Source organism: Aspergillus bombycis, assembly GCF_001792695.1.
Source record: "Aspergillus bombycis strain NRRL26010 chromosome Unknown contig00022, whole genome shotgun sequence".
NCBI classification, from domain to species: domain Eukaryota; kingdom Fungi; phylum Ascomycota; class Eurotiomycetes; order Eurotiales; family Aspergillaceae; genus Aspergillus; species Aspergillus bombycis.
This window is the reverse complement of record NW_019170024.1, coordinates 306,361-333,834: the sequence shown is the minus strand read 5'-3', so window position 1 is coordinate 333,834 and position 27,474 is coordinate 306,361. Positions and strand designations below refer to the sequence as shown.

Below are 27,474 nucleotides of genomic sequence, written 5' to 3'. Positions count from 1 at the left end.
GTAGTATTTATCAACCAGGACTCAGGGCTTACACGTGATGGTCGTTTGTATCACAATAAACAACAGAAAGACAAGTCCAATATTTTGCTACCTACTATCTATACATTCGTCAAGTACAATATGGCGACGGACCCAGAGCTATGCACCTCCCGTTGTATCTCTCAGCTCAGTCCAACATCCATCATGTACTTTGAGAGATTTTCTTTTGTTCGTCTGACTTATCTTCATCGATATCAGTACTGCTCTGGTATGTTGTCCGATGCCGCAGACGACCAACAGCATCATGCTCTACATCCCAGCGCGCCAGCTCGGCGATAGGAACTTTGACCAGGTTATGCGCAACAGACCCATCGTCAAACTCCAACACGGTCTGTCGAAACTCATATCCTTTGTATTTGGGAAGCGCCTTGATCCATATGTAGTAGTATACGCCACAGGCAGCAAGTCTGAATTATACGTTAATCAAACAGAGCATATCGGCGAGGTGCAAGATTAGTACTTACAGTCCAATACCGACTACCAAATATGTGCCGTACCAGAAGCTAACGTCTCCACCGTTTGCACCACCTGTGGGCGGGTACCACGGGGCAGCAAGCAGGTAGAGGTTCGCCAGCAGTGCAAACCCGATCGCAATTGCCCATGATCGATACTCGGGTCTAGGTAGATTGAGCTTGCTGCGGCGCCAACGGATTAAGAGGAGTCCGGCCACTAAAAGGAAATTGAAAATGCTCGAAGGGTATACGGAGAGGTCGACGACTATTCAACCATTTTTGTCAGTTTGGGAATCATGTTATGAGTGTTATTAAGAGGCACAGACCAAAATTGAAGGCATCTCCAGCAGGAGGGGCAAGAATCATGATAACAGTTATGGTGAACTGGACGAGATAAGGCCCCAGGGGTGTTCCAAACGGCCTCGTAGAAGTCCAGAACCTAGGCCAGGGAAGTATACCTTGCCTATAAGACCAAATAATCAGCATGTTCGCTAGATGGATCTGCAGGAAATGCCTATTGTTTCAGGGGACTAGGCTAGATATCTTACCTTCCAGTCTCTCGGAGCATTCTGGAATAGCTAACCATAACAGCCATTAAATTACCGAATGCGCTTATGCAAATAAGTACATTCAGCGCACGGGAAGCCCCATTGCTGCCAAAGACCTTTTGAAAGAAGATTCCTGCGGCGATTTGCTTTGAATTTAGTATTTCCTCCCTTGAGGCAGCAGAGAAGTAGGCGACGTTCACAAGGATATAGAGCGATGTGACGAGAATCAGTGAAAATGGAGCGCTCCAACGAAGTGTTTTGATAGGATTCTGTATACATAATTAGGGTTCGTTATTGTGAAGCGCTTGGAGGATTACTGGCGAACCTTGATCTCATTAACCACACTGAAAGCATTAGTATAGCCAGCGTAAGAAAAGATAAGTTTGATCATGGCATTAGTAGCACCGTAGGCGCTTGCCGATGATGTCCCTTTCCAGGCATCATGCCAGTTGATCATCGGGTCTTCGACCTTTGTATGCCCGCCGAGTACTACCAGTCCAGCGATTGAGATCCTATAATGATAGGTGAGTTGGTGGACTAGCCCATCTTTGCATCGTGCACGACATACAATACCAGGGTTGCAATCTTGACGAACCCAAACCAGACAACGACTCTCAGTGACCATTTGTTGCTTAAACTCACAACTGCAGTTCTTATCAGCCAAATAGCCAGGTGCTGTGTGTATTCGGTCCACAAACCTAAAGTCGCAACAGTATACGCAGCCACCGCAACACCTTTTAACTGCCAATTCGTGTACTCTGAACCTGCAATTCCAAAGACGTATTGGGCAAAGACGATGGCGTTGCTACTCCCAAACGAAAAGATGACATGCTTCACTGCAAATGTTGTAGGGAAGAAGTATTCAGGTTTTGGGAATGCCTGCTCAAGGTACACGACTTCCGACCCCGAACGACTGGGAAAGTATGATGCCAGCTCCAGGTACACCGCAAGTGTGCTTTGGGCAAGCAGATATCCTATGAACCAGTATATCATGGAAAGGCCAACGGAGCCAACGCCCTGAAGGATAGTGGCCGCTTCAGACACATAAGTATGAGGGTCGAAGTGGCGTATTTGGGACCTACTCACGTGTTGAAAAGATACCAGTTCCAACCATTTGATTGATATTCAGGCATAGACTTGTCCAAAAGCTAACGGAGTATCCCAACGGCGAATCCGTCTCCACGGGCGCACCACTAGCATCTTGGTAGGTCACACTGGTAGAATTGACACCTTCTGCCGCCGTGTATTTGACGGCACCATCTTGAATAGTACTCTCTTGGGAGGTGTTATGTTCCCGGACGGAGATGCCGGCATCCTTTTCTCTATCGTGCCAAAACGGTAGACCCATTGGGCAGGTTTGCAGTGTTCCTATCTGGCCTGCGGGGAAGGAGAGAAACTACGGAATAAGAGGATGGCAGAGTGTTGAGGATACGGGCCGCAAGCATCCATGAACATGTCTACTCCGGCGTAAGCTACATTTATAGCTTTTGTCAAATAGAACGTGAAACTATATCTCGGTTAGATGTGATGCTTGATAAGTGTCACCCCACACAATGCTCAATTCGGCATTGAATGACGCTATCAGGAAGTCTGATAGGTCTAGACGAGGATATCATGGCCAGTGTCAAAAGGCTTCATGGTGTCTATTGGCTCGACTTCTGGATGTGAACTTGTGCCCCTACTAAAAATGACGACACTCGTCTCCGCAATAGTATCATAAGCTTAAATTTCGACAACCAAAACCCCCCCTAATTCTGTTGGAATCTACTCCATCTCGCAATGAAATTCAATTCCCCTCACGTAGAAGACATGCATTTCCATCTTTACAAGTAGTCAATCCGGAAACACACAAGCTGATCTCATAGTTATAAGAGCTTTGAGTAGGATTGAACAATTCTTACAGTGCAAGTGTGTAGTGGATGGTGTCAATCATCCCTGCAGTCATCTCATCAGGCCTGCTGAGAACTTCCAGTCGTGTAGAATTTCCAGCTTCGTCTTAGCCCCCGGTCTCCTCGCCATCGGTTAGTTTTGATTCAACATGCATTATCAAGCCAAGCCTTCTCAATTCATAATCTCCATAAATAATCCGGAAGATATCCTTGTCTCCGTACTCGGACTACTAGTGATGTTTGAGTGAAGGTAAGCGACGCGGGCGAACAATGTGCTCGGACCTCGCGCAGCACATCTCATTTTAGTAGATAATTATGTGATCTGAATGAACCTACTCACTTCTTTCCCCTCCTATGGCAATAAATCCCTCGCCACGTTCCTGCCTCTTCTAAATTCTAGTCATAAAATCTTTTCTCGATGTGTAGTTCGAATCTTTTCCACTTTTTCTCCATCTTGATTTCTCTTGGCTATAGATAAAGTTCTTCCGGCTACGGGACGCTAAGGACCCAATATCTCAAGCTTAAACACGAACCATAATCATGACCACAACTTCCCAGTAGAAATCTTGACTTAATTGCTATATAACTATTATTAAAAAAAAATGCCAGTATAAACGCTCTAGAAACACCAACACCCAAGCCAAAACCGACAAACCCATCTATGGTATCTCAAATAATGCAACCATTATCGCTTCTCACTCATCCGCATCCGTCCAGTCCGTAACACTCCACGACCGAACATCATCTTCAATCACCAATTTGAGGGTCGTGAAAGTGATATTCTCATACAGATCTCTTGCAGCACCGCGTGCCTTCTTATGCCAAGGCCCGGTACCTCCCAACCTGGCATCATTACGACTCCGCCAGAGACCTAGTACCATCATCAGCAACCTCGCTTAGAATATACTGGGAAAGAAAGAAAGAAAAGTAACTCACAAGTAGCCAAATTCCTCCTCTCCCCATTCTTCGTCCCAAACCAATACTTCAGCAACCCGCCACTAGCAACAGCCTCCTGATGCGAATAGGCATCCAAATCATGCAGCCGCTGGTTGTCGATGTCCGCGTTGAGCCGGGACCGGAAAACAACCACGTAGAAATGCTGCTTCTCCCACCGATACCCATTCTTCTGGGCTAAGTCCTGTAGGAAATCAAACACAGCCTGCCAATTGAATGATTCCGTGTACGGTGCCGTAGCGTAGTCGTCACGGGTGGGTCTGAGGATTGTAAGGGCTTTGGCAAGCAATTGGTTGGGTGTATCCAGAGTTTTGAGATCCAAGAGGTGTTTGGGATCATTGTACGGTGATGTGATTAGGAGGTCACTTTGTAGTGCTGCTGTTTCGTGGGGGTGGCCGAATTGGAGCTGGAGGGATCCGCGGCGTGGAATTTGAGGGCATCGAAGTCGGTGGTGATTAGGGTGTGGTCGTACAGAGATGGATGCTGGGTTGTGGTGGGTTTGGGGCTGTCTACGCCGAAGACCGGCTTGCCTATTTCCACTGGGGCCATTGAGTCTCTTTTATTTTCTTTCTTTTTGTCTTTGATGTCTTTTCTTTAGGGGGATTAGGGCTTAGGGTGAGGTGTAGAATGCAAATTGGGTATCAAAGAAGCCAGAGAACACTGCGGAAGGACAGACTTTTTGCTCGAAAACGAAGGGAAAGGAGAGACAAATGGGAAAAGTCTACATAGCGACGAAACGTCGCCTATATATCTCAAACGCCCCCCCCCCCCGGGGAAAGGGGCGGTATTGAGCGAACTCCCCTTCAAAGCACGCAATACGCTGACGAGACTGCCTGAGGCCCATTCGGAAAGACGGCTCACCATTGGGCCGTCGCTTGCCGGGGGATTTTCAACTAAAGCAACTTTATGCTTAGCGCCCCCGTTTTTGGCGTCTTTAGGGCAATGATGTCCCCGGACTGGTTTCAGAAAATTAATAATGAACAAAATGCCAGCCATTGAGCCAAGTAAATCATTCTTTATGAGTGTATCTTTAGTTTTCGCAACGCCTGAGCGTGAATCTGACGTGCCAGAACTATTCCCGAGATGTTCTAGCGGCGAAATCTTGGGACTAGCACGCCATCTTCACAGAATTTTACGGCCGACCCGGAGTATTTCGTCACCAGTTCCATGGTACCTGGCAATCGGCACGTGGCACGGCCAGGGTTATCCGAGAGTCTACCGGCACAAATACAAATACAGTGATTCATATGTGAAAATCTGAAGCAATAAGCTCTAGTACATTTCATTCTCGTCGAGTTTTCAATTGTCTCGAGGTTATCATACATTGGTCGATGGTATCATGCGAATTCCGAACGGATCCCCAATCTCAAAAACGCCTTTCTTAAGATGCTCAGGAAAAAAAATAAATGGAAGCCCCACTATCGCTTTAGGGGCAACGGCGGAGGGCCCATCTTACCATTGCCTGTATCGACCTTCTTCTGTGGAGGAATCGGTGGCACCTTGAAACCTCCGTTATCCTTCTGCGAAGAGTTATTGTGGCTTTGGCTACCGCCAACCTGTGTGAAAGTACCCGACTTGAACCATCGGTCTTCCTCTGCCTTACGTTTACGGCTTAACTCTGCTTGCACCTTGGGGTCAACGAGCTCAAGTCCCTGCACGGGCGTAAAGGCAATGGTACTAGCCGTACCGCTGCCGCCCAGCGAAGTACCAATGCCGGAAGAGCGAAGCCCTTTGGCTTGTAGAACACTTGCCGTTCCTCCAACCCCAGAGCTGAACCCACGGAGAGACGAAGCGGTGCCACTGGCGGGTGTCGCGGTTCCCCAGCCTTTGTTCGACTTGCTGAGTTTGGCTCGGGTCCTGTTATCGATCTGAGTTGCTCGAACCCGTCCATCATTCTGCTGGCCGAGCATTCCCAACCCAACTGTTCCTTCACCTGTACCGTAACCGACTTCCGCTTCTTCCTTACCGAGGCCATCCGATTCTGGGCCTTGCGAATCTCTGTCATAGCAACTGCTTCCTTGGCCTTTCTAGCTCTTCTACCACCTCGCTTGCGGGCTGGCTTGTCATCGGGGGCAGGGAGCGCCTTCACTCCAGAATTCGGAGGAGGTTCCGTCAGCTTCTCTAGCCGCGTGAAGCATTGTTGTTTCAGATCTTCGCCTAGCGATCCGTCGGGGCTAAAGTTGGATACATCCGCACGGGTAGCAAGGACCATCTTAGCTGAGACAATACGGATTGCCTGGCGCTTCAGGTCATCCGGGACACCCTGTATCAGTTCCGAATTGTAGATAAATCCCCGCGATCTGACGCCAATATTCGTAGCAAAGCCTAGCCCTTCGGTTTTCTTATTGCCTTGAGCACCCAGATTGCACGCCGGGATCTTAGCGAGTTCACGTAGTCCTCCGGTCTGGTTAAGGAACTGAGCTGCTGTCTCTGGCCCGATCAAGGCGGCTAGATTGGGGGCGATCTGCGTGATGCGAGACTGGATGCTTTCCGTAAGCGCCTTCCGCTCTCGATCCAACTTCAAAATCCGCTCGCAAGTATCGAGCACCGTCTTCAATTCCGACTCGGTCATTTCACGGCCTCTGGTGGTGGTACCCTCCACAGAAACGACCATCAATGAGGGGCCATCCAATATAGACTTCAACGGCTCGCCGACCATATTGTCGGCCGACGAGGAGATAGCTTTGATATCGTTGAGCGGGCCATTTTTTAAGATACCGACTGTCTTCGCGTAGTCGATCGGACTCGTAACAAGGGTTTCTAATTCTGGAAATCTGACCGAGTAGTGGTCGCGTAAAACTTTGTGTAGGCGAGTAAGCTCGTCACCGGTGGAGAGGGCGACCTCGAACTCATTAGTGACCTCAGAGCCAGCTTTTTGTAGGTGCTGCTGCTCTTCGTCCACATCCTCCTCGACTCCCTCGCCCGCCTGGAAGTCCTCGTCGTCCGATTCAAAATCCCTCAAGAGCTCCTCAGCAGTAGACATGATGAGCGAGCTGCGACACGACCAAGAGGTGAACTATGAATAAGGTGAAGTGGTGGTTGAATGAACCTTCGACGCCGCCGCCGAGTTGCTTTTCCATTTAGGTCATTTGCTTAGTCACCCACCTCCAGAGCTGCTGATCTCGGGTGGCGCTACGAACCTGACATGCAGCTTTTCCGACTCTTGGCTAGCAGAACCAAAAGTCGACTCAGTAGCAACGACATCTGACTTGGAGCTGTCCCGATACCGCGCGGTCGGTTAGAAGCTAATTTCTAGGCCCCTTGCTTCCGGAGGAGGTACACTGTCCTCCTATAGTCAACTGAGGTGGTGTGCTCTACCCAACACCCGTCCGAATACGCGTCGCCGACAGCTTACCTGCTTGATATAATCTCACTTCACCATGGAGTCGTCTCGCGGCCCTCCCAGGGTCAAGAACAAGGCCGCTGCGCCGATCCAGATCTCAGCGGAGCAGCTGCTCCGTGAGGCTGTCGACCGGCAGGAACCCGCGTTGCAAGCCCCGACACAGCGATTTGCCGACTTGGAAGAATTGCACGAGTACCAAGGTCGCAAGAGAAAGGAGTTCGAGGACTATGTTCGCCGAAACCGGATTAACATGAACAACTGGATGCGCTATGCATCATGGGAACTTGAACAGAAGGAATTCCGTCGGGCGCGTTCTATCTTCGAGCGAGCGTTGGACGTTCTCCCGACCTCAGTACCGCTGTGGATCCGATACATCGAGGCGGAGATGCGAAACAGGAATATCAACCATGCGAGGAACTTGCTTGACCGTGCAGTGACGATCTTGCCCCGTGTCGATAAGCTCTGGTACAAGTACGTTTATATGGAAGAGACTTTGGGGAATATCCCTGGTACTCGGCAGGTCTTTGAGCGATGGATGTCATGGGAGCCGGAGGAGGGAGCCTGGAGTGCGTATATCAAGCTCGAGAAGCGGTACAATGAATTCGAGAGGGCGCGCAATATCTTCCAACGTTTCACGATTGTTCATCCTGAACCGAGGAACTGGATCAAGTGGGCTCGATTTGAAGAGGAGTACGGGACTAGTGATTTGGTGAGAGAAGTCTACGGTGCAGGAGTTGAAGCGTTGGGTGAAGACTTCATGGATGAGAGGCTTTTTATCGCCTATGCCAAGTTCGAGGCGAAGATGAAGGAGTATGAGCGTGCACGTGCTATATACAAATATGCTCTTGACCGACTTCCCCGCTCTAAGTCCGTTACATTGCACAAAGCCTATACTACATTCGAGAAGCAGTTTGGTGATAGGGAGGGTGTTGAGGATGTCATTCTTTCCAAACGCCGAGTCCAGTACGAGGAGCAACTCAAGGAGAACCCTCGGAACTACGACATTTGGTTTGACTTTACTCGCCTCGAAGAGACCTCCGGTGACCCTGAGCGGGTACGTGACACATACGAACGGGCCATTGCACAGATTCCTCCGTCACAGGAGAAGCGGCACTGGAGACGTTATATCTATCTCTGGATATTCTATGCCATCTGGGAAGAAATGGAAGCCAAAGACATGGAACGTGCTCGTCAAATCTATAACGAATGCCTGAAGCTCATTCCCCACAAAAAGTTTACATTTGCCAAGATATGGCTCATGAAAGCCCAGTTTGAAATCCGCCAGATGGAGCTCCAAACCGCCCGCAAGACATTAGGCCAGGCGATCGGTATGTGTCCCAAGGACAAGCTCTTCAGAGGCTACATCGATCTCGAGCGCCAGCTTTTCGAGTTTCTACGGTGCCGGACACTGTTCGAGAAGCAGATCGAGTGGAATCCCTCCAACAGTCAGTCCTGGATCCAGTATGCCGAGCTGGAGCGGGGTCTAGATGATAGCGATCGTGCGCGGGCCATCTTTGAGTTAGGAATTGACCAACCTACTCTGGATATGCCGGAGCTTGTGTGGAAGTCATACATCGATTTCGAGGAATACGAAGGCGAGTATGACAGAGTCCGGCAGCTCTACGAGCGTCTTCTGGAGAAGACCGACCACGTCAAGGTGTGGATCAACTATGCTCGGTTCGAGATCAACATACCGGAAGACGAGGAAGAGGAAGAGGAGGAGGAGGAACGGCCAGTCAGCGACGAGGCCAAACGGCGCGCTCGGGCGGTCTTCAACCGTGCACACAAGGTGTTCAAAGAAAAGGAGCTCAAGGAAGAGGTAAGTTGTGCCTTGATATGTGGGAAGAGGGAAGTCTTGGTTCTAACCTTGTACAGCGTGTGGAACTCCTCAATGCCTGGCGGTCATTCGAACATACGCATGGGTCTCCCGAAGACATCGACAAGATCGAGAAGCAGATGCCACGTCGCGTCAAGAAGCGTCGCAAGTTGGACGACGACCGGTACGAAGAATACATGGACTACGTGTTCCCGGCCGACGATCAATCAGCAGCCAACCTGTCCAAGCTGCTACAGAGAGCACACGCCTGGAAGTCGGGTCAGGCATGATAGGCTGGGTATTCACCAGAAAGGTAAAGAGTTGTGTTTCAATTTATATGTGGGCTATGGGTACATACCATGGGATGGGCCGTCGATGCAGTTTATATCAAAATCAGGTAGAACTAATCCCAACAAAATAATGATCATGAACCATATTGCCTGTACAAGTCTAACCCGTGCTACAAAGGGGATCGGTGTAATATAGTATGAAAGGTGTCGGGACGACCATTCATAACTTGCATTTATCTATTTCTAGTTTCTAATTTCCATAATTCTCAGAGTGCGTCTAAGAATTTTCTTATAAGATCGTTACTTTTGCTATATAGCCTTCCTAACCCTAAGTTCCCCCTCTCCAATATTCAATCGATCTTCCGAATTCTAAGCAGCTTCCTTTTAATGGAATATGGTATAGAGCTCTAGTTATATATGCACAAATCTGAAGCAAATCAACGACACTGGATCTTGTCAGCTCTGACATGCAGACCCAAAATGCCACAGTATTCATGCCAGGGCCTGAAAGATCGTGAAGTGGATCCTACCTGTGGCAAGGGCCTTGAATCCCCACCTGTATTTAAATTATGCCCTATCACTCAGGGCTCCGGAATATACTTTCTAGACAACTGGCCAAATTTATCAAAGCTGAGACGAGCCCGCCCCACCGACTCCCTATACAATCTTTAGGGCCCCTCTCAAATGATCGAGGTCAGAAGACTATCCACAGGAAGAACAAATTCCTCTGTCGCGTTGTCTCCCCGAGGGACCGACGCCTCTATTGAAGACGTGTCAGAAACTCGCTATTAGATATCAGACTCATGGCAACACACCAGTACACACCGCTTTTACAGGAACATGCTAAAGAGCGCTCATACTCCGTATGCCTAATTAGTGTTGGTCCTGTGACCTATTGGCAATCGTTACCAGATCAACAACGACAATTTCCCTTCATGGTCGGGTATCCGGCTGAAGACCAATATTTTTACGGGCCCATAGCCAGGGCTGAATCTGTGGCAGTGCAAATCTCCTGTTTACCCACTTGATACACCATCGGCAAGTGGCGATCACTCTGCCTTTTACGCAATTTGTGGCTCTGCTACGTATAACCTAGGTTGCCGAGATTTAAAAAGCGCTGGACAACTGTCCTATTGTAACGAATGTTGGCAGCGAAACCTAATTGAACCATATCCTCAGACTCTTCCCAGTACCCTACCACCATCTTCAACCTCACATTATGCAATCAACCCGGCTTGAACTGGTCCCCTTATCCAAAGACCATTTGCCAGATTATTTTTCGTTGCGATCTGATTGGGAAATTGAGAAATGGAACAGGCCCCAGCCAATCACCTCAATAGATGAAGCAGAACAAGAGCTATTAGGAACACTGTCGAGTGTCGACCCTACACGAGATACATACGCAATCCTCCTCCGCCGTGACCTTGATCCCAAGACAATTGATAGGCCACAATGCACAGAAGCCACAGACAATGACAGTACAAGTGAGAACAGTACAGATAGTGACACTGTTCTCGTACCTGGAGGGTTCGTCGGCTTTATAGGTGTCTACAGACTTGATCAGGTGCCCGACGTCTTCTATAGTATCCATCGATCTGCATGGGGGCTTGGGATTGCGACCGAAGCACTACTCACGTTCACGGAGTTGTTCTGGAAGATCTACCCCCACCACTATCGATTGATAGGACGCTGTGACACCGAGAATCCGGCTTCGGGCCGGGTAATGGAGAAATCGGGGTTTGAATACTACGACTATATATGTGCGGATGAGTTTCAGCCATGGATGGTCCCCTCAGCACGAGATAGTCTGCGATTTGTACTAGTTAGACCGGGCTACACCTTGGACTAAGGTGCTATGTCGCAAGGCTGTGACCGGGGATTTGTGTGCGAAGCCATCGAGACAGCTGATCCTAGACCAGAATTGCTGATGCCCGGGTGGAAGTGGAATACTCCCTCTGGATGGATACTATCTTTGCATTCGTGGCTATTGCTATACAGGATCAAGGTTCTCATTCGAATTATCCTCACTAGAGCATGACCAAGAAAATGATATATACGGTGGACCAGGATGATCTCCTCATACCCAGTATCTACATCGATTACCCCGCGCCACGTAGCGCAGCGCCCAGTCCACAAACGGGGCCAAGGTGCATCTAGTGCAAACCGATTCATGACAGAAGGCTCTGTACATGCACATGAAACCGCATTTATTGAAGACATTGCCTACCCAATCACCTTGACATCGGTAGCTTGAGGTCCCTTTGTTCCCTGTGTCACTTGGAACTCGACCAATTGATTCTCCTCTAAACCCCTCTGCCCGGGCTAAAACAAGAAGGGTTGTCTTTTAGCACGCTATCATCCAGATGTGTCCTTTCTCCGTTATTCTGTACATACTTGAAGGCCAGTGTAATGGACAAAAATGTCCGGCGAGCCGTTTAATTCGATGAATCCATACCCTTTCTCGGGCTCCCACCATTTCACTACGCCTTGTGGCATGGCTATAGGTTATGGTGTTGACGGATATTCTTGGGAAAGGATTTTTAAGGGAATCAGAAAGCCGCGCCGGGGTCTGTATTTTCGTAGACAAATATCAACTCTGTATGTGGCTGCTGAGCCCTTCTCGCAACTCTGGGAAGCCGGGGAGGGTCTTCGCTTATAACTCAGCTGACGATATGCAGATACTAGTAGTATGGCTCAGCTGACGATATGCAGATACTAGTTAGTATGGCTCAGCTGACGATATGCAGATACTAGTAGTATGGCTCAGCTGACGCAGATCAAACATTAAATAACTGCCGGTATAGCCGCGGAGCGGTTCTCAAACAGGCGCAGTGAGATGTGCAAGAGGTTGAATAACCCGAGGTTTCTGAATTTCTGCTTCATTGGGAGTCATCTGCAAGTGTAGTGGGCATAGACAAGCCATGTCCTCATAGCGACTAAAACATTACGAGCGATTGGGCATTGAACACAAGGAAATAAATGCAGCTGGATGACCACGAAGCCTATTGACAGTCTGTTGGCTTAATAGATGAGTAGTCAAGAAGTCAGAAAAGGCATAAAACTACAAAAAAACAAAGCCTGTTGACAAGTTGACAATTTGTTGGGCGACTAGCATAAAACGTGAAATAAGCAAACGACGACTTGCGAGCAGTTACAAGTTTGGTCACTGTCCCATATGAGTACATCTTCGAGAGATTATGTCTATTCTGGTAACATTTGGTCTTCTGTTCGTAGAATCTCTTTGTACTCTTCGCCATCAACCGCTCGTGCAGAGATTTGGCGCTCAAAGTCTCTAGCAGCTTTTTTCTTGTTGAGTCGCTCACGGCACCAACAGCAGCCGGCCTGCCCTTAGACCTCTAGTCTCATTAAAGACCTCGAATGATAACCTAGATACAGAGGGGCCCTGACTACATATCAGCTGGTGCATATTCTGTGCCTGTGTCAGAACAAGAAGGCGTTTTGCGGCCCCTTCTTTCTATTCCATGTGTACGCCTCCAGGATGATATATTCCGATGCGGCGGCCTATGATGGTGTAGATGATTCAGCCCCTTTACCAATGCACAGTGTGCACGGTGTACTTCATACTCTGAAGTTAGCCGCCATTACCTTCAAAAATAGTGTTTATTGTTTTAACTTCATGCCCTCAAAGAGCCGGTAGAAGTAGAACATGTATCCGTCTGACAGAAGGCCAAAGACTCCTGGGTTTTCTGCTTCTCCGGCAAAATGTCTAGCCTCGACAAATATTGCTAATGACCAGTTAGTAAATAGTGTATAAAGAGATTGGATATTATATAACTTACCTATATAAGCAAAAAGCTCAGCCGGGCCACAGGTATATTTATCACATCTTTTTACCTCCACAATTAGGAGGGTACTCGCGCTCTTTGCGGAGTTATTATAGAAGAGTATATAGTTGGACAGTCCTTGTACTCGCTTCCTCTGTATTCTCCAGATGAGCCAAGTTTCGAATTATAGATTGACTCCGACCGATTCGGGCTTTTTATAAGCCCTATGTCGAAAACTGTTGCCGCCGGAACCTCTTCCAGAACCTCCTCCAGTAGGACAGTCCCGTTCTAGTCTTCCTCTTAGCAGCCACAACAACCACAGCAGCAGCTGAAGTTTTCCTGCAAGACCACCCACCACTTCCTCCGTGCTATAAGATCTTCCCATTAGGGATGGCTTTGTGGCACTCCATATCGAGGACTGGTTCGAAGTCAGTCCAGGACTGGGCGGTGTTAGCCCCATTTAGACAAGCCCCTCGAAGGAGCTGAATCCAGGTTACCCTAGCTTTGTCCGCTATGGGCCACGTTTATTTAGTCTTAGGCCTTTCATTCAGGCCACAAATGTATCAAAATCTGACAAAAACCATCCGCCCCATGTTCCACCACCAGTCTAGACATTAGGGTGCGCCGCAGCCACAGCAACAGCAGTATTGTAGTACTTCGGTGCCATCATATACCATTTCGACAACGCCAGTCCGTAGACACGTTCTGACACTTCTTGACCACTAGATTCTATCAGCAGCAGCTTCCCTGTAGTTGGCAGGAAATTATACAGACCAGAGCAACAACCAGAGAGGGTATGTCTCAGAACAACGACCAAATGGCTTTCCCTAAGTAGCTCCCTGAGTCTGAATACTTCGAGAGACTTTCTGACTCCATCCACCAAGCTTCAAAAGCTTAGAATAAATGATATAATACTGGACCCGGTTAAGCACATAACCCCATGACCGACCCTGTCGCAGACTTGTGTATTATATAACTTGCCATGCTAGCGCCGAGGAAGAATCCCGGCCTTTCCCTTGGGTTTCCCGCTATGTGTATTGTACCGCACAGGGAGAATGCGTACACCATAGTCTAGAACACCATTTGCCGTACACCGCAGTAACCGGCAGGTAGAAATTGCGCTTCATTGCGCCCAATGGTGCTGGTCCTAGACTGGATAGCAGAGTGCTAGTCAAGTCCTCAGTTGGGATATTCCGTTCTAAAACCTGGGGTGGTAATAAATATGCTGCATGCAGGGAGACACAATTTGTTGCGTAGCTCGTGAGGTATATTACGCCACGAATTTGGAGCCCTCAACGCTCACATCATCATGGCGATGTATCTCTAGAAAGCCAGCAACCCGGTTATTGATCCTCTTGTTCCACTTTAAGAGAACCGCGGCATTTGTATGCGGCGCTCTACCCTGCAGCCAGAGGTTCCTGTCGTCACGGAGCCTTGTTAGACCAGATATTAATTGAAGCCAGGAACCGAGAATATGTTTTTTAGATACCACTGTCCTAGTGGCGAAGATTTACCATAATCCACAACATCCCTTGTCCAGCGAAAACTTCGGACAATCTTGCCGGACTGGCTTCTGTATCAAAGTATATATGGAGAAGGGCTCAGAAGACCAACTTTTTGTAAGTCTTCCATGCTCAAAGATCTTCCTGTTACTCTTTGGAGGCTTTTTTTTTTGTTCTGAACATGAACCTGAAATATATTAGTGAGTGCTAGTTGGGCCGAAGAGCACGACATCATTTCTAAGTTTGTGGGCTATCTATACTAGACTTACTATGGAAGATCTGTATAAGGACCCTTGGGGATCCGCTTTGGGTTTCAGTTTAGGTATTGACTTGAGTTGGTAGGGTAAGAAGGAAAACGAGGTGGAGTTTTTGGAGAGTTGGCATCATTAGGACTATATATATGTGTGTATGTGTGTATATATATTCATCCGTCGGGTTGAATATATTACTCTTAGGGAATTTCTATACAGGCTCACTGTGTCCTACTGAAGTACACTGATATTTTCACCAAAAGAATTGTATGATTAAAGAAATGCTCTATATCTATTCCTTATTATGTGATGAATCCCAACCTAAATTCACCACGGCACAGCCTCCGAACCAGGTAATATACAGATCGAGTGAAAAAGACAATGTTCTGGGCCGATAGTGTCATGTTTAATTCACGTAAGCGAAAGTATCATAAGAGTTAGATTGATAACAGAATCGAAATCCCTTGTACCATGCAATGGACAGCGTTACCAAAGTATATCCTGTCGAGTGGAAGGCCTGAGGTAATAACCACCTGATGCCGGTGGGTCAATGTCCAGTTCGTCAGACACGATTCGGTAGCCGAAGGACAAGTGGGGACAGGCCCAGCAGGGGTACCAGCCAATCATGGCGGGAGAGATGGACGGGAAGTATGCGACTAGTCGAGACGGTACTTGTATGTTTAGTGTACTCCGTTTGTTAGAACTTAGTACAGTACCAGTGGTACCGTACCGTCCAACAATGGCGGGAGGTTTATTTATGGAAAAATACTGGGTCGAGGGGGTTTCATTGGGCGGGCTGTCGTCCCAAGCGAGAGAGGAAGAGAGAATTTTCGGGTGACAAAAAGTCTAGCTGGGCTAATAAAAGGGTCCCATTATGATTTGCGCGGGTTCTTGATGTGTGACAACCTTGACTGGTGACGGGGGGAAATTATCCAAGTGACATCTGACCTGTCCTACGCGGGGGGAAGCGAAGCAAAAGAGTAGTACCTGCATTGCTTCCACGTTATTAGGTAGGATTCTAGGACTAATAATACGGACTAATGGGCTGCAGCCGAGGCCCGTGCTGGCCCTGTTCCTGGCGACTGGACCAATCAACTCGGTCACCTGCTCATCACTGCCCTTAAGAATTTTCATGCGGGTTCTCCGTACCTCACTGGCTCTGCTCATGGTGATTAATATAATACCACCCTCGCCCAGGATGCCACTGGGGCCAATGCCATGGGTTTTTAATCAATCGACTACGCCATGGAAAACTATCATTGGATTGAAATTTTCTGGTTAGGCACCATTAATCTGGTTTATCCTCGCCCTAGAAGAGGGGGTGCAAGGGTATTATCTAGAGGGAATGCCGGAAAAAAAGGGAAGAGGGGAAAAAGATATAGAAGAAGGAAAAATTCAATAAGAGTCCTCTCAATCTTGGGATATGCTCTTGAACTTTATAGAACGGGAGAAAAGGGGAGTAAACAAGGAAAATGGGGAGATATCATTCCAAACTTCGGGAGAACGATAGAACCATGGGTATGCGGTGGGCTGGATGACACCATCCCGAACCATTGGATGGAACCCCTGAGTAACCTGGCCCGGGTAAAGTGGATTTCTGGTATAGATTGGGGGGGAATTGTTATGATGTTTAATTTGATGTGGATATCCCCTTGCCGCACGGCACCTTCGCAAAATCCCTATGTAAGGATGGAGTTTAAGAGGGAAACACGTCGAACCAGAAAATGTTTGTGTGTCAACGCGATCAGCTGGAATAAGAAGTAAAACAGAAAATAACAGAAAATAAAAAATAACGGACGGAGTGGAAGTGCCGTGTCTGGTATGGAGAGTTGTCTTAGGCTTCTCGCACCCAATTGATCCACATGCACACCTCAGGTGTCGAGGGCCTGTTAGCCGTTAGCGTGCCCTCCTCAGGCTTCTCCGTCAACCGTCCATCAGTTTTTCTTCTCCACGTTTCGTTTCTTTTTCCACATCCCTGTATACCGAGAACGTGCTGGCAGGTTCAATTTGGATGGGCACGGTGTGAATGATTCATTTGATTCAATTCCTGTGTTTCTCCCGGCCTTCCTCTCCCAGTGCCTAGATGACATCGAGTTCAATTTAATTGTTCTCGGGAGAATATCAACTTTAGGGTGAGTCCGCCCCTAGTGCTGGTCTAAGCTGCCCTCCGTTGTTTCATCCTTCTCCCTGCGCCCATCCAGACACGATTTGATCTTTCTCTCCTGACGCTCGGCTGCGCTGCTCTCTCTCGTTCTCTTCCTTCTAACCCACCTTTGTCTCTTTCTTCCCTCGTTTCCTGTTCGTTCGAGAACCTTGTCGCTCGCTTTCCTTCTCCCTCATTGCCGATTTGATATCGCGCATTAATACGAACTTGCCTCTCCCCCTGAATTCCCTGTTGACCACTTCGAGACAGGTCGCCATTCTTTTTTGCGCAACAGCTATCCCTTTTTGAGGTATATCGTGGGGTGGTCTTAACTCCAGTGATCCCCAACTGATCCTGGTTCGAATCGCTCCTTTATAGTATCACGCACACGTATAGATTTGGGAAAGGAAGTTTCGTAAGAAAAAAGAAAAAGAAGAAAAAAAATCACTCGCTATCTTGAAGTATCCGAAGACAAATTTACCCCTCTGGTTGATTCCGGGAAGGTTGGTAACAGGTTGAAAACACCTTCACGGCCCAGCGCCTCAAACGATCAATCGCCCCTCGACCATGAGATAGTGCTCTGGCAGTCACCTTCCATTCGTTCTCTACCCTTCCGCCCGTGTTCACACCTCTGGCGGCTGGTTAATACCTGATTATCTTCGGCTGGCCTTCTCGAAGAAACTCACTTGTTCTGTCATTCGATATGATCGTTCCTAAGCCTCCTGTGAAATTGGAGGACCACTGTTCCGTCATTCACGACAATACTTTATACACCTACTCAGCCAATGGTTTCGCTTCGATCTCACTCGAACGCAATGCGACATGGAGTCAATTGCCTATGGGACAACCGGTTTCCAAAGCCGCTTGCGTTACAGGAGGAACGGACGGTAACGAGGATCAGCAGGCGCTTTATGTGATCGGAGGAACGCCGTCCAAGGGCGTAAGCTCAGGGCTACAGCGATACTCGTTCAAAGACAAAAAGTGGAAGACAATCGACAGCGTCAGCGGGAACATGGCCAATCGAACCTCCCATAAAGCGGTCTATCTCAAATCGTCCTCCGCTCTTCTGATTTACGGCGGCCACCAACGTGACCAAACCGATGCGTCGTCGGACACGTTTGCAATCAATACGCAGGAGCCCTACAATCTTTCAGCATATTCGGCCGAAAATGCATCCCCGGCTTACGATCCCGTACTACTGCCATGGAACGACAAGGAGGCTGCGCTGGTTGGCGGATTGACGACCCCGGATGAAGTGCATTTGTTCGATCTCATCCAAGGCTGGCACAGCTCCGATGTGACCATCCCAACACCCCTGTCGGACGATGTACAATGCGCTCTTGTCAATGGGACCGACGGCAGCAAAATTCTCGAAGCTTTCGACATGAGCGCATCACCCAACAATGTCACCAGCATAACCTTGCTCAATCCTGACGGCAACCCAGCTCACAAAGGAAACAGCTCTGAATCATCCTCGACCAAGAGGGGGATCGCCCTCGATGATTATCCAACATACGACGACTCCTTGGCGCCCACCACAACACGAAAAGACTACTCACTGGCACAGGGCAACGATGGGTTGGTGGTTATCTCCAGCGGCAGTGGCACGGACACCCTGGCAATTTTCAACCAAACGTCGAACAGTTGGGTAAATGCAACCAAGCTATTCTACGGCGACCAGACCTCGCAACAAATTCTTGGAACAACGACCTCAACCCCGACCGCTACTGCAAGCGGATCCAGTGAGACTTCCAGCACCCCGGCCAGCGACGACTCCTCGAGCAGCGATGTTGGCACGATCATTGGGGCCACGCTTGGAGGTATTGTAGGAATTGCTGCCATTTTGATTGTAATCCTCTTCATTCTGAAGCATAAGAAGGATGCCAAGAAGCGAGCTGTTCAGGGTCAAAATGGTGGTGACAAGGATCGCTTAAGCTTCCAGGACCGAGGTGTCGAGCCATTGACTCAGTCCGCATATCCGATGGCAAAGAGCCCTGCACCGCTCGCGGCATCGTCGGTGGACTCTCTTGCCATCTTCTCCGGTCATGTCGGCGAGGAAAAGTCACCGAAGTCAGCCGGTGCCCCTCCCGGTTTCGATCACAAGCCGAGTCCCTTGAGCACCATTCAGTCCAGTAGGGAGATCAGTTCAGGTGAATTCGACAAGGCCATCGAGGCCCAAGACTCCCTACCCGGAAGCCATCCCGGAGACCGGCGAACGAGTGAAGGCTGGGGTAGGTATTTCCAAGATAACAGTGCGGCGCCTCTGATGGTTCCGCCGGCAGCTGTACCCGCCCGGCCTGACTCGACGGCCACGACAGCTACTGCATGGCCGATGAAGACCTTGACGCCTTTGAACACCAACTTCTTAGAAGCACCGAAACCGTTGGGATGTGTCGTGAGTGGCAGCCCCACCACCGAGCATGCTACGTCACCTAAAAATGGACAATACATCACAATCCCCGAGAGCCAGTCCGCTCGCATCTCCACTGCGAGTGACATCACGGTCGAATCGGTCGAGGACTACGATGATCACGGGTCACGTGCACAACAAAGCTGGCTTGGCCGCCCCCCAAGCAGCACCTACAGCAGAAGTTACTATAATCCGAGCTATTACAACCCGAGCACGTCGGACGTGCCCTCACTCGTGACCCCATTACGCGATACCCGCATGAACACGCGCGGCTCGAGCGTGCTCATCCCCGAGAGCGTCGAACCCGTCCCACCGCGCGACCCTCGCAACAATAACAATATCAACTCTGATATGAGCTGGTTGAATCTCAATGCCGAACGTTGACCTTCACGAGTTTGAACCAGAAACACATTCCTTGAAGCTTCCCCGAACCTCCTCTCCTTAACCGCCATCCGTCCCAGACTGAGTCTAATCCGCTCCTTTCCAGACTTAGCTATGCCCTAATACCAGCCGGAAAAAAGACTCCTGTAAAAATGTTTCACTTTCCTTGCTCTCTTCCACGACGGATGGAATGTACAGCTAGCCGCGCCTTTCTTATAGTTTCAGCATCTCACTGCACATGTTTCTGTTCTGCCTCGCACTAGGATTGATCGTTGAAGCGTCCCAATTCCACCTGTTGTGACTCGTCCTCCATGCATCTACGCATCATCTTGTTCCTATTTGGTTTACTTTTCAGTCGCTTTCATGAAACCCATCATTTGCTTTGGATTCCTCTTTTTTACTGGGACGGGATACCGGTGTTGTGCTTCGGAGTCGTACATAGAGTTTGTTTTTTTCCTCCCATAAATGCCACACAGCAATTTAATCCAATGACCCGCAATTCTCTCCGTCCCCAATCTACGCATATTAATTTACTAAATCTTACTCACCCACACCCAATCACAGAACCAGGACCCCCCAGCCACTTTACTTTATTTGAGGCGTGATCATGCCATATGCTCCGTATTTAATCTCGACATGTCATCTACCCAATGCATGCGGTATGTACTCCGCATTGTTAAGGGATCTGGCGTAAGGGATGCAGGGGTCTGTGCTTCTGGGCGTTTCTGGAGGAGATTGGTTACCTAGATTTGACCTTAAGGGTGTATGATGCTGAATGTGGCCTGGGCTAATTAGGGGGTTTAGCTTTTGCTTCATAGGTAAGCATGGTTATTGTGGTTGGTGAACTATCCTATCTTCCTGTGTTAAGGTGGTTTTACACCGTGTAATATGTACTATAGGGGTTACCTCGCTTGCAAGTTGGATACTAAGTATGCAGAGCGCTGTATGAGGGTACTGAGAGCAGAGATAAAGAATATGCTACCCGAAATAAAATTCAGACTCGACATATAGAGGCAAAAAGTCCACTTACATAAAGACATAAACTTGCAAAGCACATGAAATGAAGTAACAAAAGAAAGTCATAAGGTCATCACCGCCATGGCAATCATTATCATACAGTCATAAGTTATAAAATCCGCAAACTGGCAATCTCAATTTCGTGTTTCAGGTATTTTTCGCAAGTCAAATCATACTTCTTGGGCTACCGACATAGACCGACCTCTCGATCCACGTTCAGAGGGGGGGTATTCTTCGATTTCGTCGGGATACATCGTGTAATAGCGTGGTATGTCTCCGTAACTTTGAGCCCGGCGGCGTTCTCGTCTCGAATCGCACTGTTTTCGGAAATCTTTGCACTGTTTGCGCATATGGCCGACGTGTCTCCATTCGTCGATTGCACCTTTGATGCCCAGCGTTGCGAGACCTACACTCGCGGCGTCGCCAAGATTGTTTTTCAGTCTGAGTTTGCGTGCTTCTTCGGGGGACATGTCACCCTCCTTAACCATTTTGACTCGTTTCTTATGCTTTTCCATGCTTCCGTGTAAACCGTGGGCGGCGTGGATGGTTGCTACGGTGGCCAGACCGGTAGTTAGGAGCATCTTCCGCGTCAGCTTTTTGTGCTGGTGCTCCTCATCGGTACTGCTTCCAAGGTCAGAATCCATCTCCGAGTTTGAGTTCATATCCTGGTGGTAAGTGTGGCCTTCCTCGCCTGAGGCTCCGGACCTACTGGGGGAGGATGGCGAATGATTACTGCCAGGGTTTAGAGATCGACCTACATCTCTGGAATGCCGAGTTCGTCTTGAGCTCCCATGGTGCCTCGATCCGTAGTCACTATCCGAGTCATAGTCCGAGTAGTCATCCCGGCGAGAGGGTCGATCGTGATGCCGTCTCCGGCTGTCTTTGTCCTTCTCCTTGTTTTCAAGGCCTAGCGCTTCCATGCCCCGGTTGATATAGTCGGAAACGCTCTTACTCCGCCTTCTGGGCCGGCGCGGGGAATCTTCCTGGCTGTCCCGCGAGGGAGACCGACCACGTGGACGGGACCGGGACCGAAACCGACTATACGCTTCCTTCCCAGCGGCAGCCAGGGCTCCAGCGGCGGCAAGATCAGGCAGTTTACTCTTACTCTTTTCGCGACCGCGGGACTTGGACCGGGACTTGGACCGGGGACCGTTCACAAAATGGTTCGCGGCCAGACCAGCCAGTGTAGACTCGATAATATGGCGCTTGGAATGTTTGTTAGGATCGCGGTCCACGATTCCATCAGTACCACCCGCTGTCAAAGCGGCAGTGAGAATCCGTTTGCCTTTCGCTCCCGTCCAGTCGCCGGGTTCTTTGCGCACGCGGAAAGCTTCCACTGCGCCTGCAGTCAGAGCTGCTTTCATGGCTTGTGCAATTCGCTGCTCACTCCGATCCCGACGATGACGGCTTCTGCTCCGAGTCGGAGAAGGTGAATAAGAGTAGGACTTGCTATGATGGCCATGGGAACGCCCGCGACGGTGCTCGTGATGCTTGGAGGCCGAGGAGGAAGCAGAACCTATACCTAGGGCTTCCATGGCCTGCTCTGACAGGGATTTACGGCGTCTGCGGGGAGGCGATCGGCTGCTAGATGGGGAACGCTGTGAGCGCCTGTAACGGTCGCCTGTTGCAACAAGGTTAGTTGAGGATACCCCAGCCACACTAGTTTGACCTTTTTCTACTCCCAAGAAACAGAATACATACGTGGATCATCGTAATCATAGCGTTTTGAACGACGACTATGGCGCGAATGATGATAGTCGGGATCATCATAATATGAACCACGGCCTCCCATGGAGTGGGACCTGTGCACATCTTCTTGGACGGCGGAAACCCTGGAGCGGCGAGACTGAGGGGGGAGACCATATCCATATTCATAGCCATAATCTCCCGGAAGAGATTCGTTGCTCCCGTCGTGCCGACGGACGACGCCCGTTTCATGGCGACTGCCACTGTAGGGACCATCGCCGGCGTAATAATCTTGCGAGTAGACACTGGATGGGCGCGCATAGCGATCGCGAGGGGAGTAGTAATGACTCTCGTCGTGGTACGCCATTGTTTTGGCTAAAGTGGGAAGACAAACTCTAGACCAGTGGGGGTGACGATCATACAGGAGAAGCCAACAACAAAGTTCAACGATCTGGGGAGAAGAATGTGGATGAGTTCAGGGGAAGGAGGGGGGAAAAGAAAAGAGAGGAGGTGAGACAATGAGACATGCGTTGACGAGGGAAGAGAGAGAGTAATAAGTAAGAATGAAGATCGAAGAAATGTACACAAGAAAGATTGGCACGGGAGAAATTGTGGCAAGAGGCGGGGCACCTGCACGTCAGTGACGTATGGGCGGTACCTCTCTGACAGGATATACAGTACAGCAGTATTAATAGAATGATTCGCTGTTTCGCTCAAGTAAGGCTGAAACGGCCCAAGCTCGATCTTCGAGGTATAAGCCGTCCCGCTTAAACGGGGCTGATCACGAGCAATGTGTTTCATACACTTCCATTCACCCGTGGAGAGAGGGAAAGCATAGCACACAGTAGGGTGGTCGTGAAGCAGTGGAGCCGGACCCTCAATTTGATGCACACCTGAAAATACTACTCTGTATGTAGTACCTGAGGACAACACCTTACCCGTTTGGGGCCTTGGGCAGCGATCCCCGCCATGGATGACTAACCAAATCACGTTCAATCATCTTTTGATTTGGCAAGATTTGGCAATGGCAAGAGCTCAAGTAAAAGACAAGTTTGCCATTGACATCATGTCGCATCACCTCAATTCCACGTTCGCGCAATCAGAATGAAAAGAACCGGTGGTTGTCTGCCTTAACCCGTTACGCCTCATCGAGGCTACGTATCGGCAAATCTGGAGGGCCAAGCTCCATCACATCCGCTCCATAGATGGACCCATCTGTTCCTGACCTAGACCGACGCCTGGTTTGACAACCATGGTTTCGGACAGCGTGCCGTGGTTCAACCTTGTTTGTCCTGGGGGTCTCAGTGATTCACAAAGATGCTTGACCATCGATCGGTAGGGGTATCTCCGTGCCATGTCTCGCCGTACCGTACTACTGAAGTTCAACCTACGCTCGCGGACAGACAATTGTTCCAGTGTGGATATCAATCAATTCATTCACGTTTCAATGTGACATGGTCTCTTACACAATGGACCCCTAACATCGTTGGTATACTATACATATCAAAAAATGGCTTTCTTGGCCGTAACTTGAACTTCTCGTGGCACAAAGAAAAAAAAAAAAAAAGGGAAAAAAGGAAATCCCCAAAGACAAAAAAGAAACAACGCTTATAGGCTGATCCAAAATAGCCATGCAATAGACTTAAACAAACATCAGAAATGAGAAAATGTCAAAGAATAAAAGAAGAGAATAAAGAAAAGAAAATGACAAAGTAATAGCCCTCTCCCAATGGTATACAGATGAGAAAATCCGGACTTTGCTGTCCAGTCAGTCGTCTTTTCATATCATGGTAAAACCATTCTATCCCAATTCTATCCGCCATTTTCAGACGGTAGAAGTGAAACCGGTGACCGAGTGAGAGTGCCGCACAGCAGTCACCCTCAACGCCTGTCGAGTTGCTCCAACATAGGAAGATCAAAGACCATTCCGGAGATCGTGAGAAATGGGAAAAGAAAAGAAAAGCAAGGATAGGGCAAAGAATGGCGGAGGTTGGACCTCTCGCAACTGCCCTAATCTGGGAGATTGCTAAAGGGTTCGGTTGCTTCATATCCGTTCGCCTCACACGCGTTTCTCATCAAATTCATGATGACATCGTTCCAAGTCACTGCGAACGCTGATACAGTCATTTGCGCTCATCTCATAGCTGTCATGCTGTCGTAGGCATTTCCATCCATTTGGGACTGGCTCGAGGATCGGTGGTGGTTGTACAAGGGACTTTCCCTCCTGACGCGCCACCGGTTACTTGCATCAGTGTCCTTCTCCGTCACACCCGTTGGCCGATCTTCAGAGTGTGTCCGATGGGTTCGAATGTGCTGCTTCATATTGTCCTTTCGGGTGAAAGCCTTGTTGCAAATCGGGCAGTGTACACTCTTTTCGCCAGTGTGCTTCTTTCCATGACGTGCCGCATGTCCCGAGGTCGTGAAGGTAGCGGAACAGTTGTGACTAGCAGCAAACGGGCATGGATATTTGTTCTTGCGGTTTACTTTGGTTGCCATTGCATCTCTGGATCCACTGATCGACGCTGGTGGAGAGGGAGGATCAGACACGCTGTTAGCGCTGAGCCTTTTCTCAGCAGTTGTCGTTGCGGTTCCCGCTGTCGGCGTTTGGTAAACATTGGGTTCCTGACGACTAGACTGATAATAATAACCGGATCCGGCGCTCATGTAGTCATAAGAGCAGTCAGACGACCCAGGAGACGTGGGCTGCGCGGCTTCCGATACGGGATCGAACTGTTGCCGGTTCACTGGGAAGGAGTCTGAATGTGCGTACCCATAGCGATAGTATGAGTTTGATGCCTCTCGTCGTGGCTCTGACGGATAAGGGTATGATGAAGTAGAGTGATGCCTGGATAACCGAGGGCTTGATCGTACTGTGAATGATGGGTTGTCATCATTGTTTAATATGGACACGAAGCCTGCCTTGCAACTAGCCATTGTGTATGCTAGAAATATCTGGTATTGGGCGCCTTTGGGGATAGTTAGCTGAAATGTTTCTTGTCGCATCGTTTGGCGATATTGGATAAAACAGGGATCTGTCATCTTAATTTCCAAGAGGACCCAAGATAGAAATGAAAAGCTATCAAACGGGAGTACTCACGAAAATGTCTTCGAGGATGTTTGTCCTTTCTTCGTGTAACATGCACCAGATCTATTGCCAGGTACTTGGATGCAGATCTGACAAAAGCCCAGTGGAACTCGGCCTCCTTGGCGAAGTAATCGATTTTAACCGGACAGAATTCCGAGAACTCCTGCCACGTTCTGGATAATAAAAAAGAGCCCGATATTTTCACTCCACAAGACTGGACAATAGCGTTGGCAGACGATTTAGAAATGTTCCTTTCCCTCCCTGTCGTTAACGCCACTGAACACTTCCAATAGGCGATTGAAAAAAAATGATTCTTAAAGGGAGTTGAAAATTGAACCGGTGTTTTCCGGCGTTGCGTTATGAAGGAATGATCAGAAGATAGTAGGATTGGATCACCACTCTGACAGGTATAATAAGCCCTAGCAACTATCTTCCAGAGAAGTGCCGGAGCCAAGAAAAATAGCGAGATGAGTAAGTCGAGGAGCACCAAAGCCGGATTGAGAAGTGAGATTACACGCCGATATCGATGCTAAGAAGAGGATATTGTCAAATGTGATAGGTGATTTGATAGATGTTGATCGATAAGGGGCGATTGAAGGAAAGGAGAGGAAAGCGATGCAAAGATAGACGCTTGCCTAGTTAGAAGAGGGGAACGGCGAAGGAAAGAATTGAAGATTGGAAGAAGAGAATTGAGATAGAGGATGAAGGAGGAAAGGAGAAGGCGAATGGAAGGAGAAATAAATGTAGAAGGAAATGAGGAAGAACGACGAATGATAAAGAGAGAAGGGGAAAAAAAAGAGAGAGAGAGAAAAAGAAAAAGAAAAAAGGGACGAAAAGTAGAAGAATAAGAGGAAGAAGAAGCAGCATCTTGAAACCCGTCCAGGGTCTCTCCAGAAGCTCTGGCCATCTCAGTCAAGTCAGTCAGTCAGTAAGTCAGTTACTTTAGTCGCTGTAATAGTGAACCAGTTAGTTAGCGTTCGAGGGTGTCCACGACACTAGTTAGTTCTCCAGTCTTGGTGGATCCGTGGTAGGCATCATTCATTTGTAGAATAATAAAATCAAACTAATAATAATTAGAATAATACTAGACCACAACTAATAGTCTGTTCATGGAATCCTTGGATTTGTTCCCTTGGAGGGGGCCAAGGGTCTGCCCAGAGTCTTGTTGGGACCAGTGTAATTTAAGACCATAGTGAACAAGGAAAAGAAAAGAAATCGAAAAAGAATAATAACGAAAAGTATAAAAATTTCACAGATTTTTCACTCGCGGTATTCTCATATTCTTTCAGTACGATAGGGGGAAAATAGGTTGAAAATATTAAATTCCAATTTCCAAAAAAACCATAAATCTTGTCCTTCGCAAATTAACAGTTAAGTTTCCCACTGGGTCTCGGAGTCCCGAAAATAAAATAAAACAAAAATAAAAAAATTCAAGCAATTCATGAACTCTGACAATTTAACATTCAAATGGTAGTAATTCCGAGAGGCACAACCAACACCCGGCACTAGTAAACTTCTGGGACCCAGTCATTAATGGCAGGGCGTTCCTTAGAATCCTTACCCTTACCTTTTTGCAGGAAGCTCCGTCCGCTAAGTCCAAATCCTTTGGTCGGGGCAGCCACTCCGCTCCATCCAGAAGCGTGGCGTTGCTCTCTCCTACGTGCTATATTTACCCAGTCTCTAACAACTTCGTCCACTCGATGGGTCATTATCATCATCCTTTTCGTCAGGATACCCATTGTGAAAAGGGACCAACGCCCCCGGTCAGGGCCCGATAGCCCCTCCAACTACTCCCTATCCAAGTAGTATAATCCGATCTAAAGTTAACTAGATCCCTGGTTGGTACGTGGTTCTTGTCGTCAGCTGATTCATTGACATACGTC

At 48.6% G+C, this 27,474-nt stretch overlaps 7 protein-coding genes across 7 annotated transcripts; 3 read left to right on the top strand and 4 right to left on the bottom strand.

Moving 5' to 3' along the window:
• Positions 1 to 181: 181 nt before the first annotated feature.
• ABOM_004253 (high affinity methionine permease) lies at positions 182 to 2,387 on the bottom strand (the record flags this gene model as incomplete). Its single annotated transcript, XM_022531383.1, has 7 exons — positions 182 to 446; positions 504 to 756; positions 818 to 954; positions 1,040 to 1,308; positions 1,365 to 1,551; positions 1,608 to 2,073; positions 2,126 to 2,387. 7 exons carry the CDS (start codon positions 2,385 to 2,387, stop codon positions 182 to 184), a joined length of 1,839 nt encoding a protein of 612 aa, XP_022391302.1.
• Positions 2,388 to 5,300: 2,913 nt separating this feature from the next.
• On the bottom strand, positions 5,301 to 6,865 carry ABOM_004252 (U4/U6-U5 snRNP complex subunit PRP31; the record flags this gene model as incomplete). The annotated part of the gene is made up of 2 exons (XM_022531382.1): positions 5,301 to 5,780; positions 5,849 to 6,865. The coding sequence occupies 2 exons, from the start codon at positions 6,863 to 6,865 to the stop codon at positions 5,301 to 5,303; spliced, it is 1,497 nt and encodes a 498-aa protein (XP_022391301.1).
• A 397-nt stretch (positions 6,866 to 7,262) lies between these two features.
• Positions 7,263 to 9,331, top strand: clf1 (putative cell cycle control protein (Cwf4); the record flags this gene model as incomplete). Its single annotated transcript, XM_022531381.1, has 2 exons — positions 7,263 to 9,044; positions 9,101 to 9,331. The coding sequence occupies 2 exons, from the start codon at positions 7,263 to 7,265 to the stop codon at positions 9,329 to 9,331; spliced, it is 2,013 nt and encodes a 670-aa protein (XP_022391304.1).
• A 1,219-nt stretch (positions 9,332 to 10,550) lies between these two features.
• Positions 10,551 to 11,180, top strand: ABOM_004250 (GNAT family N-acetyltransferase; the record flags this gene model as incomplete). The annotated part of the gene is made up of 1 exon (XM_022531380.1): positions 10,551 to 11,180. The coding sequence occupies one exon, from the start codon at positions 10,551 to 10,553 to the stop codon at positions 11,178 to 11,180; it is 630 nt and encodes a 209-aa protein (XP_022391303.1).
• A 6,535-nt stretch (positions 11,181 to 17,715) lies between these two features.
• On the top strand, positions 17,716 to 19,806 carry ABOM_004249 (uncharacterized protein; the record flags this gene model as incomplete). The annotated part of the gene is made up of 1 exon (XM_022531379.1): positions 17,716 to 19,806. The coding sequence occupies one exon, from the start codon at positions 17,716 to 17,718 to the stop codon at positions 19,804 to 19,806; it is 2,091 nt and encodes a 696-aa protein (XP_022391246.1).
• A 1,184-nt stretch (positions 19,807 to 20,990) lies between these two features.
• ABOM_004248 (uncharacterized protein) lies at positions 20,991 to 22,873 on the bottom strand (the record flags this gene model as incomplete). The annotated part of the gene is made up of 2 exons (XM_022531378.1): positions 20,991 to 22,441; positions 22,522 to 22,873. 2 exons carry the CDS (start codon positions 22,871 to 22,873, stop codon positions 20,991 to 20,993), a joined length of 1,803 nt encoding a protein of 600 aa, XP_022391247.1.
• Positions 22,874 to 24,565: 1,692 nt separating this feature from the next.
• On the bottom strand, positions 24,566 to 25,440 carry ABOM_004247 (C2H2-type zinc finger protein; the record flags this gene model as incomplete). The annotated part of the gene is made up of 2 exons (XM_022531377.1): positions 24,566 to 24,687; positions 24,750 to 25,440. 2 exons carry the CDS (start codon positions 25,438 to 25,440, stop codon positions 24,566 to 24,568), a joined length of 813 nt encoding a protein of 270 aa, XP_022391274.1.
• Between the last annotated feature and the right edge of the window lie 2,034 nt (positions 25,441 to 27,474).